This window comes from Babylonia areolata, chromosome 21 (genome assembly GCF_041734735.1).
Source record: "Babylonia areolata isolate BAREFJ2019XMU chromosome 21, ASM4173473v1, whole genome shotgun sequence".
Taxonomy (NCBI): Eukaryota; Metazoa; Mollusca; class Gastropoda; order Neogastropoda; family Buccinidae; genus Babylonia; species Babylonia areolata.
Window position 1 is genome coordinate 40606972 of NC_134896.1, and position 17500 is coordinate 40624471.

Below are 17500 nucleotides of genomic sequence, written 5' to 3' on the forward strand. Positions count from 1 at the left end.
ACAAAAAAGAGAGAGAGAGAGAGATTAACAAATCGTTAAAAAGTGTTCTGTATTAAATATGATATACAGAATAAGCTTGGGGGGAAAAAGGCATGCCGGCGGGATCGAACCGTGCATGCTGAGTTCCAAAGCAAGCACACTGATTTGATCTCAACGAAATGAACCGCTAATGATCCGGAAATACAGCTTAATTCAGGAGACTTACAAACCTATCAGTGGTATATGACTGTGAAGAATTTTTTTCTTCTTCTTTCATACTATGTTTAAGCCAAATTTGTTATTGGCAGACAAAAGTATTTCCAGAGAAAATGGCAATGTTAAAGTTTACCACGGACACAGACACAGACAACCGAACACTGGGTTATAACATAGACTCACTTTGTTTACACAAGTGAGTCAGCTAGAGGGTTTGCACGACGTCACTTCTCGTTGTCAGGAACCTTGAGGCGGCGGTGAAGGTTGTAACTTGGGATCAGGCAATGATCGATGATTACACACACACACACACACACACACACAGACAATAAGAAACGCTACAGCACAAATGCGCATGCTCACACACACACACACACACACACACACACACACACACACACAGCACTGTCGCAAGGAGACTTAACACGCACTGAAAAGCAGCGACATTGTCTCAGGCTGGGCAAAGATCGAACAAGAAAATGAGGGCGAGGGGGAAAGAGTGTGTGTGTGTGTGTGTGTGTGTGTGTGTGTGTGTGTGTGCGGAGAGAGGAAGGACGAGGCGAGGGGGTGGGAGGGGGGCGGGGGGTAAGAAGAAGGTGCAGGTAGCGATGGGGGTGGTGGTGGCGGTGGTGGCGGTGGTGGCGGCGGTTGTGGAAACAATTTAGTGAGTGGAACAATTAACGGCGTTCATGGCCAGCAGCAGTTTGCTTGCTGATTAAATGGTGAACCAGCTTGCTTCTTGTTCTTCTTCACGAACTCCACATTGAAAAGAAATTCATTTACGGTGATATTTTCATTGTTTTTCTTCTTGTAATTATCATTGTTATTATATCATAATTATCATAATCATAATTATTTTAATTATTATTGCTATTATTATTGTTGTCATCATCATCATCATCATCACCATTGCATTTTAATGGACAGATCTCCAATAACTATTATGCTGAAAATCATTCATAACTTATAGAAGGGAGACGAGGGGAGGGGGGGAAGAAGGGAGGGGGTGAGACAGAGAGAGAGAGAAAGAGGGATAGAGAGAGGGGGAGGCAGAGAGAGAGAGAGAGAGAGGGATAGAGAGAGAGGGGGGGGGGGGAGGCAGAGAGAGATAAATGAGGGACGGAGACGGACAGAAAGGGAGAAAGAGTGAGAGAGGGAGGAATCAAAGGAAAGAGAGAGAGGGAGAGACGGGGGGGAGGGAGGGGGAGGGGGGGGGGGGCGGAGGGCGAGATGGAAGAAGCGATTGAGGAGTGAGGGATCGACATGCAGACAGAGACTGTGATGGAGATACATCTAATAATTAATATGTCAGACTGCGAACAGAAACACGTACGTGTCTACATCATCTATCACATAACATAAATAATCGGAGTATATTTCTTGGAGATAACCAGTCAGTGGCTTCTGTTTATTCAATAATCTGTTCATTCATTTATTTCGATGATCTATTCGTTTAGTGGTGCTGTTGAAATCCTCACTCCCACCCCCCCCCCCTACCCTCCCCTCTCTCTCTCCCTCCCTCCCCTCTACCTCACACACACACACACGCCCCCACAAGGTACACATACACACACACACACACACACACACTCTCTCTCTCTCTCTCTCTTCAGAATTCAGCTCTTCGCTCGGTGCAGTCCCTAAAAAAAAAGTCCTTTAAGAGGATACGACACAACTTGAAAGGAAATGGCGAGGGGAAAAAAAGTGAACGAGAGAGAGAGAGAGAGAGAGAGAGAGAGAAGAGAGAGAGAACGAGAGAGAGAGAGAGAAGAGAGAGAGAGGGGGGGGGAGGAAGGATAGAGAAAGGGAAAGAGAACGAGAAGAGTGAAGAAGAGATAGAGAGACAAACAGGGAGGGCGAGAGAAAGGGAGGGACGGAGAGAAAGGGAGAGAAAGAGAGAGAGAAGAGTGAGGGAGAGAGAGAGGGAGAGAAAGAGGGGGAGGGAGAGAGAGGGGGGGAGGAGGGAGAGAGAGAGAGAGACGGTGGAGGAGGGAGAGAGAGAGAGAGGGGGGGTGGAGGAAGGGGAGAGAGAGAGAGAGAGTGGGGGGAGGGAGAGGGAGAGAGGAAGGAGGGAGAGAGAGAGGGGGGAGGAGGGAGAGAGAGAGAGAAGGGGGAGGAGGAGGGATAGAAAGAGAGAGAGAGGGAGGGAGAGAGAGAGAGAGAGAGGGGGGGGGGGGAGACGCACACACCACACAAACAAAATAATAAGAACGATAATACTACTGCTAATTAAGAAAAAAACAAAACATAAAAATGAAACAAGGAAAAAGCCACACACACACACACACTCACTCACACACACATATATATTATTTTTATTTATTTATTTTTTTAACACACACACACAAAACCCAACAGCATCTAATTAGCCAATTCACAGCACCCACACTGATGCGGGAAAGGGGGACATGAGTTACAGTGCAATCTGGCCTTCAATTAAAAACCAGGAAGGTCTATCTGGACAGAGACAGAAAGCAGAGGATAGTTGGTGGCGCACCAAACTTATTTCTTGCAACGAAGACCCCCCCCCCCCCACGCCCCGCCCCCCACACACACACACACACAACCCCCCTCCTCTCCCCGCCCGCCCGCCCCCCCTCCCCCTTCCCCTTCTTTTCCACGGCGCTGTTAGAAGAAGCATAATTACCTTACCCTTTTTCTTTTTTTTTTCTTCTCAAAAACGTCCAAGGATCGTTAATTCTTATCCTCGCTTTAGTGTGTTGTTGAGTCAGCTATTTATCGTTATTATTAACCATTAGCGTTAACGTTATCACTGTTACTGCTGTTTTGGTTTGTTGTGTGTATTATTGTGATTGTGATTATTATCATTACTGTTATATTATTATTCTTATCATTATCATTAATATTATAAAGCCTCTATCGAACTCACCATTACTCTCTCACCAGAACACTCTTGTCAAAGGAGCAAGGCTGGTTTGCATTCATCTGCATAGACTGGGGATATTTTTATTTATTTATTTATTTATTTTTAATTTTTACGCAAAGCATGCAAAGCGCTGCTGAGCTAAGATCGTCAAGAATGCAACCCGGCGCAAGAAAATGTAATGCGGCACGTCCGCGGGCAACGAGGAATGTGTGTGTAGTGCGTCGTATCAAGGCATCGACACCGCCCGCACAACGGTTTGGCCTGCTAACGTTTTTGTGGAGCACGCCTAGGGGGGGCATATGGGAGTCGTGCACACACACACACACACACACACACAGATAGAGACAGAGAGAGAGAGAGATACAGAGAGACAGAGACAGAGAGAGACAGAGGGAGAGACAGAGACAGAGAGACAGACATAGAGACAGGGAGACAGAGACAGAGAGAGGACAGAGAGACGAAGACAGAGACAGAGAGAGAGAGAGAGAGAGAGAGAGACAGACAGACAGACAGACAGACATAGAGATAGGGAGACAGAGAGACAGAGAGAGACAGAGAGATAGAGAGACGACAGAGAGACAGAGAAAGACAGAGAGAGAGACAAAGAGACAGAGACAGAGAGAGAGAGAGAGAGAAGAAAGAAAGAAAGAAAGAAAGAACAAAAAGAAAGATCCCTGTATGACACATTCGTCCTGCTTGTTGAAAACAAGCTGAAAGCCGGTTTGTCGGAGATAAAACCAACCCGCAAAATAACATTAAATTATATTTCATCTTTTTTTTTTTTTTTTTCCATTGTAAATCTTTCTCCTCATTCGCACACTGTCGTGATGTTGGAAAAAACTCACAAAGGGTGGATGGAAATCCATACATAAATCCTTAAAACATTATCCCGGATTCCTGGTGGAATAAACAACTTTTGGGTTGCAAACAAACATACTAGTACTGCGTCAACAGCAGCTGGAACAGCAACCATGACAAAATTCCAACCGACTCACGGTAGGCTTCATTCTCAATCCCTGCAGGTTGCCACGACGTTATGATTAAAATATATTAAGGCGTTTTGATTAAAAACATGTATTCTAAAACAATTCAGACAAAAAAAAAAACCAACTTTGTTGAAAATGACATCAAATAGCCTATGACATTCTAGAGAGCAGCCGTTAGAAGCAAAACAACAAGGACAAAAATAAGATAGACAAACATAGAAACATAAGAAAATAAATAAGATCTGTATAATATATATATATATATATATATATATGTCAGATGTATAAAATGTTGAGGAAAAAAGTCGAAAAAAAATGCGTAAAAAGAAAAGATCCAGGATCTCTCTCTCTCTCTCTCTCTTCTTTTCTTTCCCCCTTTTTCTTTTTTTTAAATTTTCTTTTTTCAAAGCTTGCATCTCTGAGCATTTTATTCTGCACCTGAAATAGATTTACTGTTTTCTTGTCTGTCTCTCCCCCCCACCCCCTTTTTTTTTCTGTGTTTGGAATGAATGAGGCCTTTGTTTCCATCACAACCACCATGCTTGTGCATTTTTAAACCCTGGACAAATTATTTGCCGGTTCTTTCCCTTCCACAAACATGCTACATGCGAAGGCAAAAAATTTACGTATTTATTTTCAACTGAAATGAGTTGACGTTTTGCATTAAGAATGTAATTTTGAAGCGTTGGTTCACGGCTCTGTGTGTGTGTGTGTGTGTGTGTGTGTGTGTGCGTGTGTGTTTTGTTTCTCACTGGTGAATGTTCATCACCACTCCCTTCCACTCTGTCACTCTTTCTCAGTTTCATTCTACAGGACATACGCCACACATAATTACGGGCAGACTTCACGTGAAAGAGACCTGCGGACGCTTCATCCAATGGAGCAGATGCTTCACAATAGGTTTACGGACATACAGCAAAAGACAGCCTTCACATTACAAGAAGAGACGTCATACAATTAAGAAAAGACGCCACACAAGAAGAAGAGACGTCACATAATTAAAGAACGTAAGTCGCACAACAAGAATAGACGTTTAAACACAATCACGACCAGACACAACAACAACAGATGTTATGAATCCAGAACAGACGTCACACAACAAGAAACAACGCTACGCAATTCAGAACACGACGTCACGCAACGAGAATAGACGTTATACAACGTCACACAACAAACAACAAGAAACAACGCTACGCAATTCAGAACACGACGTCCCACAACGAGAATAGACGTTATACCACGTCACACAACAAAAAACAAGAAACAACGTTACGCAATTTAGAACATGACGTCCAACAACGAGAATAGACGTTATACCACGTCACACAACAAACAACAAGAAACAACGTTACGCAATTTAGAACATGACGTCCAACAACGAGAATAGACGTTATACCACGTCACACAACAAACAACAAGAAACAACGCTACGCAATTCTGAACACGACGTCCCACAACGAGAATAGACGTTATACCACGTCACACAACAAACAACAAGAAACAACGCTACGCAATTCTGAACACGACGTCCCACAACGAGAATAGACGTTATACCACGTCACACAACAAACAACAAGAAACAACGTTACGCAATTTAGAACATGACGTCCAACAACGAGAATAGACGTTATACAACGTCACACAACAAGAACAGGCGTCACGCGACAAGAAACAACGCTACGCAATTCTGAACACGACGTCCCACAACGAGAATAGACGTTATACAACGTCACACAACAAACAACAAGAAACAACGCTACGCAATTCAGAACACGACGTCACGCAACGAGAATAGACGTTATACAACGTCACACAACAAACAACAAGAAACAACGCTACGCAATTCAGAACACGACGTCCCACAACGAGAATAGACATTATACCACGTCACACAACAAGAACAGACGTCACACGACAAGAAACAACGCGACGCAATTCAGAACACGACGTCCCACAACGAGAATAGACGTTATACAACGTCACACAACAAGAACAGACGTCACACAACAAGAACAGACGTCACACAATTAAGAACAGACGACACACAACGAGAGCAAACGTTAAATAATTAAAAACATACGTGACACAACGTGAACAGACGTTATACAATTAAGAACAGACGGTACACTAGAGTCAATGTTATACAATTAAGAACAGACGTCACACAACGAGAGAACAAACGTTACACAATTAAGAACAGACGTCACACAACCGGGAGAACAAACGTTACACAATTAAGAACAGACGTCACACAACGAGAGAACAAAAGCTACACAATTAAGAACAGACGTCACACAACGAGAGAACAAACGTTACACAATTAAGAACAGACGTCACACAACGAGGGAACAAACGTTACACAATTAAGAACAGACGTCACACAACGAGGAGAACAAACGTTACACAATTAAGAACACACGTCACACAACGAGAGAACAAAAGCTACACAATTAAGAACAGACGTCACACAACGAGAGAACAAACGTTACACAATTAAGAACAGACGTCACACAACGAGAGAACAAACGTTACACAATTAAGAACAGACGTCACACAACCGGGAGAACAAACGTTACACAATTAAGAACAGACGTCACACAACCGGGAGAACAAACGTTACACAATTAAGAACAGACGTCACACAACGGTAACAGACGTCACACAACGATAACAGACGTCACACAACAGGAACGAACGTCATACAACTATGAGCAGACCTCACACAAGTAGAAGAAACGTCACACAACAAAAAAAAAAAAAAAAAAGAAAAAAAAAGAGACGTTCAACAAATTAAGAACAGTCACACAATAATAACTGACGTTACACAATTAAGAACGGACGCCAAACAACAAGAAAACGATGACAAGTGTCACACAACAAAAGTCACAATCACAACAAGCACTAGCCTCACACGAATATAGACAAGACTGGCTCTCTCTCTCTCTCTCTCTCTCTCTGTGTTCAGTTCAGTGTTCTATCACACACACACACACACTCTCGCAGGCACGCACGTACGACTCGTTCCAACCCCACCAGGACGCAGAGAGAGAGAGAGAGAGAGCAACCACAGAAAACACCACATCATCGCCATCAACTACCACCACTACCACCGTTATTGTCACACACAAACACGCCCCCCCAAGCACCCCCCCTCGCCCCCAACACACACACACACACACACACACACAGAGGACATACCGTAGGGCATGTTGACGTTGTAGCCGTGCGGAACACTGAAGGCGGAGGGGCGGAAGGAGGCCGGGGCCAGGGGAGCCATCAGCGGCACGGGGTTCAGAGTTCCCATCCCGCTCAGCGTGAACGACTGGTAGCTGGCCGACGCCGTCACGTAGCCCTCCGTGCGCGAGTACGAGTAACCCGGGCAGGGCCCCATGCAGGGGGTGGCCCCGTGGTGGCCGAACGCCAGGGCCCCCCCGCCCCCGAAGCCTCCCCCCCCACCACCACCACCACCACCACCACCCAGGTTGCCCGCAGTGGTGGCTCCGTTGAGGATCTGTGCTGTTGCTTTCTTTGTGGGTGAGGAGGCGGGGGATGAGGATGAGGGGGAAGAGGTGAGAAGGGGGGTAGTGGAGGTGCTGCTGCTGCTGGCTCCAGGGGCTGGGGGGGCGTGGTGGTGGTGGAGGTGGTGGTGGTGGTGGTGCAGGTGGTGGTTGTGGTTGTGGGCAGCGGCGGCGGCGGAGGTGGGGTGAGGGGCTGAGGAGAGGCTGCCGACCAGGAGGTCATGGTGCGGGGTGTGGGAGGTGACCACGTCGACAACACTGGAGGGACGCTCCTCTCCGTGCACGTGCTGCTGCTGCTGCTGCTGCTGGTCCTTGTCATGCTGCTGCTGCAGGGCGGATGCTGATGAAGAAGAAGCGGAGGCCGAGGAGGAGGATGGGGACAGCAAGCCCACCATCCCGGCTTTAGACTCCGCCACGGGTACATGCGACGGGGGCGACGACACAGACCCAGACACCTCCATCATCCCCTCCCCCACCACCACACCATCCCCCTTCTTGGCGGCAGCAGCGGAGGACGACGGCCCCGGCGGCGGCGGCGGCCCCACGGCGCAGCAGACCCCGCAGTTACCCAACCCGTCCACCCAGCGAGCTGTGGAGGTGTGGGGGTGGGAGGTAGAAGAGGAGGAGGAGGGTGAGCGGTGTGGCAGGATAGAGGAGGAGGAGGAGGAGGAGGAGGCGTTGGAGGAGGCGTGGGGGCGTGTCCACGACACGCAGTAGCGGTCGGTGCGGGCGGCACGCTCCAGAACCATCTGCAGGCTCTCGCGCTCGGCCACGATGAGAGCGCGGGCGTTGAGGCTGGCCATGCGCTTCTTGCTGCGCCGCTTCACCACCTTGCCGCCCCGCACCGCCTGGTCCTTCTTCGTCGATCCCGCCGTCGTCTTCGTCGCCTTCTTCTTCGTAGTGGCGGCGGCGGTGGTCTTCTTCTTGCTGGCGTTGCCTTTGGCAACTCCTGCTTTCTTGCCCCCTTCGGCTTTTTTGGACTTTTTCGAGGAGGAAGCTTCGTCGTTGCCGAAGGTCAGCTTCTTCTTGGCGTTGGCGGGGATGGAGTCCTGGGCCTGGCTGGGCGGGGTCTTGGTCGGGGAGCCCTCCGAGGCGGCCTTGGCCTGGGTCCGGGGCTCCTTGCGCGGGGAGGCCGGCAGGGGCTTCTCGAACAGGATGTCCATCATGGCGTTGGCGAAGAGGCTGGCCTCCCTCTTGGGCTTGATGAAGGACAGCAGGCTGGGGATCTCCTTCTCCTCTTTCTTCTTCTTCTTCGGGGGGGCTTTCTTCTTCGCCGCTGCCGTCGCCTTCTTGCCGGCCTGGCTCTCATCCTTCTTTCCGGCGGCTGGGGAGCTCTCCGCTGCCTTCTTGTTGCCGTCTTTGGCAGAGTCGGTGCTTTTCTTGGCGGCGGCGGTGGCTGCCTTGTCGGCCTTCTTGCCGCCCGTGGCTCTGGCTGCTCGTTTCTTGCTCTCCTCCGCCTCGGCCTTGGCCGAGATCTTCTTCAGCTTCTCGGCCACGCTGATCCTGGAGTCCGTCTTGCCCGTTCTGGGGGACCTGGTTGATGAAGAGGACGCCCGGCTCTCCACCCTGGGCCTCTTGGACTCGCCGGCCTCGCTGGACAGAGAGTCATCGCTGTTCTTGCGCTTGACGCCGCCCGTTCTGGCCTGAGGGGACCGGCTGCTGCCGCTGTTGCTGCCCGGGGGGCAACTTTTGCTGGGTGGGGACTCCGCACTGTTCGACCTCTTACCCGTCCTCACTGCGGGGGATTTGGGGGGTTTGGTCACTGACGTCCGGACAGGGGTCGACCTGGAAGAGGAGGAGGGCGAGGATTTAACTGGCGAGCTTTTCGCGGGCGACGCCTTCGAGGGAGACGACTTGCCCGCTGGGGATCTGCTGCTGGATGAGGATGCTGGAGACTTCGCGGAGGATGAAGATGACGACGACGAGGAGGACGACGACGACGATGAAGAAGCAGAAGAAGAAGCCTTGGGGGACTTGGCCGGGGAGGTTTTGCCGGGCGGGTTCTTGGAGGCGGGGGGCTTGGCGGAGGCCGACTTGGCCGGCGAGGCCTTCCTGGGCTCCAGGTCGCGTTCGTTGAGGTACTGCTGCACCATGTCGGTGTAGTAGGGCAGACTCTCGCTGTACGTCACCACCCGCTCCGTCGCCTTGCGAGACCCGATGCTGTGCGTCGACTTGTATGTCTTCTTCCTCTGCACACACACACACAGGACGTCTGAATGTAGACACGTGTCAAATAGCTACTGACTGACAAGATACATCTCTCTCTCTCTCTCTACACACGTACTCTCTCTCTCTCTCTCTCACACACACACACACACACGTACTCTGTCTCTCTCTCTTACACACACACACACACGTGTACTCTCTCTCTCTCTTACACACACAGGTACTCTCTCTCTCTCACACACACACACACACACACGTACTCTCTCTCTCTCTCTGTCTCCCACCTTCTCTTTAAGTCCTCCACCCAAAGAAAAAAAAAAAGAAAAAAAAAAAGAAGCCCAGACGAAGAAGACACATACGCACAGACCCATCTGTCTTTCGCCCGTCGATACAGAAACTATGCCCTGTTTTTCAGGGGAGGAGGAGGAGGAGGAAGGAACAAGCCAAGACGGACTGCTGCCAAGCTCACACAGACACACCACACCACCCTGCATTATACCTATTTATTACCTGAGGCGGCCAGCCTGCAGGCTGTGTGTGTGTGTGTGTGTGTGTGTGTGTGTGTGTGAGTGTGTGTGTGTGTGTGTGTGTGTGTGTGTGTGTGTGAGTACCTGTGTGTGTGTGTGTGTGTGTGTGTGTGTGTGAGAGAGAGAGAGAGAGAGTACGTGTGTGTGTGTGTGTGTGTGTGTGTGTGTGTGTGTGTGTGTGTGTGTGTGTGTGTGTGTGTGAGAGTACCTGTGTGTGTGTGTGTGTGTGTGTGTGTGTGTGTGTGTGTGTGAGAGTACCTGTGTGTGTGTGTGTGTGTGTGTGTGTGTGTGTGTGTGTGTGTGTGTGTGTGTGTGTGTGTGAGTGAGCGCGCAAGTGTGTATAATTTATATATATATATATATATTTCCCTATACATAATTTGAATGATACACATGTATACGTGTGTGTGTGTGTGTGTGTGTGTGTGTGTGTGTGTGTGAGTGTGTGTGTGTGTGTGTGTGTTGTGTATATGTGTGAGTGGAGAGAGACAGAGAGAGAGAGAGAGACAGACAGACAAAGACAGGGAGAAAGAGATAGATCGAGGTTAATCACTAGGCGTACGTCGGAAGCACATTCACTGGAGGGGCGGGGGGGGAAGAGAGGAAGGGCAGCGCACACGCGGAGGATAGGGTTGGGGGGGGGGGGTGGCCGGAGAGGAGGGAAGGAGGAAGGGAAGCGGCCTGGGGGGCGGGGATGGGGGGGGGGGGGGGGGGCGGGGGGGGGAAGGTGGATGTGGGAGGAGAGGAGAGGAGGGGAGGTGAGCGGAAGCAGTTTGTACCGGAAGGATGGAGGGGGTTGGGGTGCGGGGTGGGGGGGGGGGGAGAATCAGATAATCAGTCGGTAGGAAAAGCGGTAAAAAAAACAACAAAAACCAAACAAACAAAAAAAAAACAAACTTGCCTAGTTAGACATCAGTTCCAATCCCCCCTCTCCCCCCCCCCCCCCCCCCCCCCCACCCCCACCTCAAACACCCACATTCACATCACTCTTCACTTCACACGCACATACAGACACACACACACACACACACACCAGCAATCTGCAAAATGGAGGGGGAGGTGGGCGGGGGGCGGGAAGAAAAGAAAAAAAAAAGAAAAAAAAAAAAAAGGGGGGCGGGACGAACGATTGGGTGTGGTTTGTTGAGGAGACAAAGGATGAATCTGAAATCCGAACTTGAACAAGTCAGCCTGCATTGTTCAGCCAGTAGACCAACTTCGTTCAAAAGACGGGGGGTTGACACCTCTCTGTCTGTCTCTCTCTTTACTTGTTTGGTGAGCACGTAAGAGGTGTGTGTGTGTGTGTGTGTGTGTGTGTGTGTGTGTGTGTGTGTGTGTGTGTGTGTGTGTGTGGGAGAGAGAGCGAGAGGGAAAAAGAGAGACAGAGCCAGAGAGTTCAAAAGAGAGCGAGAGCGCGCGCGTGTGTGTGTGTGTGTGTGTGTGTGTGTGTGTGTGTGTGTGCGCGCGCGCGCATAAATGTATGTGAGTGCATGTATGTATTGCCTACGTAGCCCTACCGCCCTCCCCCCACTCCCCAGCCCACCAGCTCCCCAGTTCCCTTTCAAAGACTTGACTTCAAAAGGAAAACAATGACGATGAAAGTCCCCACCCACTGCTACGAGCAGGAACTCACACACACACACACACACACACACACACACGTGGGACCATGACAAGCACACCGTCGATCTGTGTGTAACAGTTCCCACTACACGGAGAGTAGTGATGGCCTGGAGGTAACGCGTCCGCGTAGGAAGCGCGCGAGAGAATCTGAGCGCGCCGGTTCGAATCACAGCTCAGCCGCCGATATTTTCTCCCCCTCCACTAGACCTTGAGTGGTGGTCTGGACGCTAAGTCATTCGGATGAGACGATAAACCGAGGTCCCGTGTGCAGCATGCACTTAGCGAACGTACAAAAGGGTTGTTCCTGGCAAAATTCTGTAGAAAAAAAAAATCCACTTCGATAGGAAAAACACATAAAACTGCACGCAGGAAAAAAAAAGCAAAAAAATGGGTGGCGCTGTAGTATAGCGACGCGCTCTCCCTGGTGAGAGCAGCCCGAATTTCACACAGAGAAATCTGTTGTGATAAAAAAAAAGAAAAAAAAGAAATACAAATACAAATACACATCAACCAGATAGCTTCCAGTTCGACTTTCAATTCTTTCTAGTGTCTCTTACATGTGTCCGACTCTTTCTGTCTGTGTCCTCTCTCCCTCTCTCTCTCTCTATATATATATCTTACGATGTTACATACACTCCTGCACCAAAATGTCATTCTGAATCAACATATGAAATCATTTTGTGGTGTTTGATAACTAGGGTTTTAGCACTCAGAGAACGTGCACACACACACACACACACACACACACACACACGCATGCGTGCACGCGCTCTCTCTCTCTCTCTCTCTCTTTGAGTCTATCTCCACCCCCCGCACCCTCTCTCTCAAGTGTCACAAGGAATCTGTCAGTTTATACGTATACACAAGTACTTGTAAAGTACAGAATTTCCGATCTATTGCAACTTCATATTCAAATTCTTCATTTACTATGTTTATTTGTGTTTCGTATCCATTCATGACGGGCAATGGCCCTTGCATGAATATTACACCTGAATCTGTCTCTACAATCAAACACACACACACACTCTGTCTCTCTTTCAACACACACACACACACACACACACTGTCTCTCTTTCAACACACACACACACACACACACACTGTCTCTCTTTAATGATACACACACACACACACACAACACACACTCATTCTCTCTTTCTCACAAACACACACACACACTCTCCCTCTCTCTCACAGACGCACACACTTTCTCTCTCTCTCACACACGCACACTCTCTCTCTCTCTTTAAACACACACACACATACACACACAAAACACACACTCACTCTTTCTTTCTCTCTCTCACACACACAAAACACACACTCTCCCCCCCCCCCACCCCCACCCCCCCACACACTTTCTCTCTCTCTCTCTCTCTCTCACACACACACACACACACACGCCTCATTTTTACTGCTCTCCAATCAGACACCACCAACAAAACCAACGGTACGAGTAGATGTCTATTACAGATTACCAGCTCCGCGTACAGCTGTAAATTAATCTTGCACGGCTGGTGGTGCTATAAACGGGGGCCCTGTGAAAGGCGCGCGTTCCAACCCCTTCTCACCCCCCCCCCCCACCCCCCACCCCTATAAACAAAAATATATGCAGACCTGTAAACAGACCCTGCAAGGTTAACTGACCAGCTGACCCCCTCTTGGAACGCCAGATGGACCCTCCACCCAGAACGATCCCCCCACCCCCCATACCGCCCCCCCAGTATTCCACTTCCCCCAACAACCAAACCCTCATGAATCACCAAACCCAGACCAAAGCACTGGACACACAATAGTTATAATACCTTAAAGGCCCGCAAATACCCAGGCCAACAAACCCCTCTGGGATTCCAATTAACTCACTCAGTGCGACCAGTCCTCTCTTCTCCTCTACACAGACCCCTCGGATGTCCAGTGGGCGTCTGAATGACCCAACCTTTAGCTTCCGTCGTCAGAATTGTGGTATTCTTTGTCAACAGTCACCTCTTCAGTATAAGAGCCTTCCGCTTGCAATATTTTGATGATGGTAATTGGGCTGAAACGCTGTTAACGTCGTCTCTTTCGCCGTTCGTATGGAGAGGAGTTAAAATGCAGGCCTGCTCATGCCACTGGGCCGTTAAAACTCATATATTAATTATTCATCGGCGGTGAGCGGCAGATCATTCCATGTGAAACTGGCTACCCAAACCGTCAACAGACGGCTAGGCCACTGCTGTCAAGCTTGTGAAAAAAAAAAAAAAAAACTTGTCGGAAAAAACTTTGTTGTTGACCTGAAGGGCGAAAGCCGTTAGGTCGTTTTTTTTAAACTTCACTCCACCGGCTAGAATGTGTATAATATGTATAATGTGTGTGTGTGTGTGTGTGTGTGTGTGTGTGTGCGTGCGTGTGTGTCTCTCTCTCTCTCTCTCTCTCTCTCTCTATATATATATATACATACATACATATCGTATACGCGCAACGAGATTAACAACTAAAAGTGACAAAAACAGAAGAAGAAGAAGAAGAAGAAGACCTAAATACGACGCAGAAAAACAACAACACACACACACAAAAAAAAACATGGCGAGAGATCATATTCTATCAGCCAGCCACCCTCCGAACCCACCCTATTTTTTGGATGATGATGATGATGATAGTAATGACAATATATATATATATATATATATATATAAGATAATTTGTAATACATAATACAGAACGCTTTCGAACCCTACAAGGCGCATTGCGATAACACGCCAGTCCTGCTGAAGACACAAAGTGCACAACACACACACACACACACACACACAAGCGCGCGCGCGCGTGCGCGTGCGCGCACTAGTGCACGGAGCTAACTGTCTGAAACTCTGTGACACTGACGGAACAGAATTCAGCCTTCGGATCCTAATGGAACACGTATTCTTTACCTCAGTATGCCATCAATTTCAACTGCACAGCCGGATCACATCATGTTTGAAATGATATATATATATATATATGTGTGTGTGTGTGTGTGTGTGTGTGTGTGTGTGTGTGTAGGGAAAGGGGCCTTCAAAACTTGTTAAAATTTTGAGACACTCTATATATATACAACGTGGCCCTACCTTTTTCTCTGAAACACATAGACCGAAAGCGTGACTGTGACAAAGTTGGAACGGACACCACATTAACCCCCACCCACCACCATCCCCCCGCACTATCCCCCCCCCCTCCACACACACACACACACACAAACTCGCAGCCTCTCCATAATCGCTCAGCTCAGTCAATCGATATCTCGTGATATCCTTCCTGTCAATGTAAAAAGCCCCACAGAATGGGAAGGGACGGAGACAGACAGAGAGAGAGGGGGAGAGAGGGAGAGGGAGAGAGAGAGAGAGGGAGAGAGAGAGAGAGAGAGAGAGGAAGAGAGAGAGAGAGAGGGGGGGGGCTGCTTGTGTGTGTGTGTGTGTGTGCGCGCGCGCGCGCGCGTTTGTGTGTGTGTGTGAGTATGGAAGATTGGGGTGGAAGGATGGGTGTCTAACCATTTCAACCACTTATATTCTTTCCTCGTCTGTACAAGTCCCAACGCCTGTCAAACACTCATCCCCCCCCCCCCCTCTCTCTCTCTCTCTCTCTTTGTCTCTCTCTCAGAAGACTTTGAGAGTCTTAAAAGCCAGACGTTGAGTATTATTAGACCATCACCTCCTCTCTCGACCCCTCGACCTTCATAGCCCACTTTTTTTTTTTCCTCTGACGATGGCAGTCTAAACCTCCGAGGGGGTCAGTCTAACTAAAAGTTTTTTTTTTAAAAGAAGAAAAAAAAGCAACACTGCTCGTGCAATGTTAACAACACTAACCCGGAAGGGGTTATTAAAAAAAAAATAATAATAATAAAAGAAGAAGAAGAAGAAGAAGCTACTTAGCTACTTTATAAACAAAAATATACAATCTATTGTACTCCTCTCTCTCTCTCTCTCTTGTGCGCACGAGAGCGCGCGCAAGTGGAAGTGTTTTTACTGTATAGGATAGGTATGGGAAATTGCGAACAATCCAGTCGACGTGACCAGCTCAACGTGTGTACTGTAAAGACAATATGTTGAATGACAGTCAAACGCAGTTCTTTTGTCTTTGACGGCTTTCTACGACTGATTGCTCCGGGAAAAGTTCGTCTGCTCATTCTTTTCAACATTTTGTCGTCGTTTGAAATAGCAAGGGTGCCTGATTGTAAACGCGAACGGGCACGTGTAATTGTGAACGATGGCTTTGGGTACATGTAGACAATTAAAACAGAAGTAGGTCTTTAACTCATTAGACATAACATATTATTGGAACATCCCACTGGACTGTTGTATTGTTGGTTTTGATCACACATGCACACAAACAGACGTTGAAACACACACACACACACCCACATCGTACACAAACACATTCTTTTGAGAGTGCTCAGTAACTGTACAGCATCGTTCGCAAATAAGACTCACGTCAAAATATCTAAATTGCAAACGACATATTTTGCAGATTCGTGTTAAAACTGACGTTCTGATCTGTCACCAACATGCTTTCTTAAATTCTCCGAGCACTGGTAATGCGCATTCAACATATCCGATCAAATAAAACTAATTTAAACTGTGTCAAAATTCAAAGTCCTACAATTTGCTTCCCTTGATTTTAGGATTTTGAGAGTATGTTTGTAAGTTGGTCGGCAGTGGTGTGCGAAGAGAAGAAATAGCGCGGAAACAGCCAGAAATAGCTGATGTTTGACTGGTTCCTTGAAAGGGATACTCATTAAGGTATTAGGAAAAGTTCGAAGCAGACAAATTATAAAATGAAACCGTTAAGAACGCTTCGAAGTGGGGCGGTATACGAATCGTTCGCAATCACACGCTGTTCGCGATTACCTATACCTACCTTGTACATATCTGCAAGGATGCATTCACAAACGGATACATAATCACACTACACACACGCGCGCGCACGCACATGTGAGAAAGAGAGAGAGAGAGAGAGGGAGGAAGAGAGAGACAGACAGACAGACAGACAGACAGAGACAGACAGAACAATGATGAACAAAATGAACGAATGCTATACTGAGGATAAACTGGATAAGCTGAAAGCTTCTTTATACCAAATTACCATGCCCTCACTCACACACAAACACACACACACGCACAAAAGAAGAAAAAAAATGTCGGTACTGACTCTGTAGACAGTAACAACAACAGCAAAAGTTAAACATGAAATTAAAAAAAAAACAACCACCCAAAAACAGACAGACGGACAGAGAAAAAAAGAGACAAAGACAGAGAAAGACGGACAGACAGAGGCAGGTCAAAACATGTATCCAACCTAGCATGTGATAAATCAGACACCCCCTTCCCGCCCCTATCTATCGCCATTAGAATCTTTGTCATCATCAACTTTAATAATATTCATCGATTTTGCTTCAGCATCTATAGCAATTCCTCCAATAATGCATTTTACTTCAAATAAACGACTCTTTTATATATATATATATATAAAAAAAAAAGAGTTTGTTCAAAACCCTATCATTTGCAACAAATCCAGAAAGAAGAGCACATCTAAAACTAAATGGCGCACCTCCAGCAAACTAAACACATCCTTCCTTCTTTAGCGACTGAA

At 47.9% G+C, this 17500-nt stretch overlaps 1 protein-coding gene across 1 annotated transcript in view; it reads right to left on the minus strand.

Moving 5' to 3' along the window:
* Positions 1–17500, minus strand: part of LOC143296622 (uncharacterized) — a 132148-nt gene that overhangs the window by 35855 nt on the left and 78793 nt on the right. The window contains exons 2-3 of the mRNA XM_076608652.1: positions 7718–9775; positions 7267–7594 (exon numbers count right to left, since the gene is read on the minus strand). Coding sequence (XP_076464767.1) covers positions 7267–7594; positions 7718–9775 — 2386 coding nt within the window. The remainder of the gene's footprint in view (positions 1–7266; positions 7595–7717; positions 9776–17500) is intronic.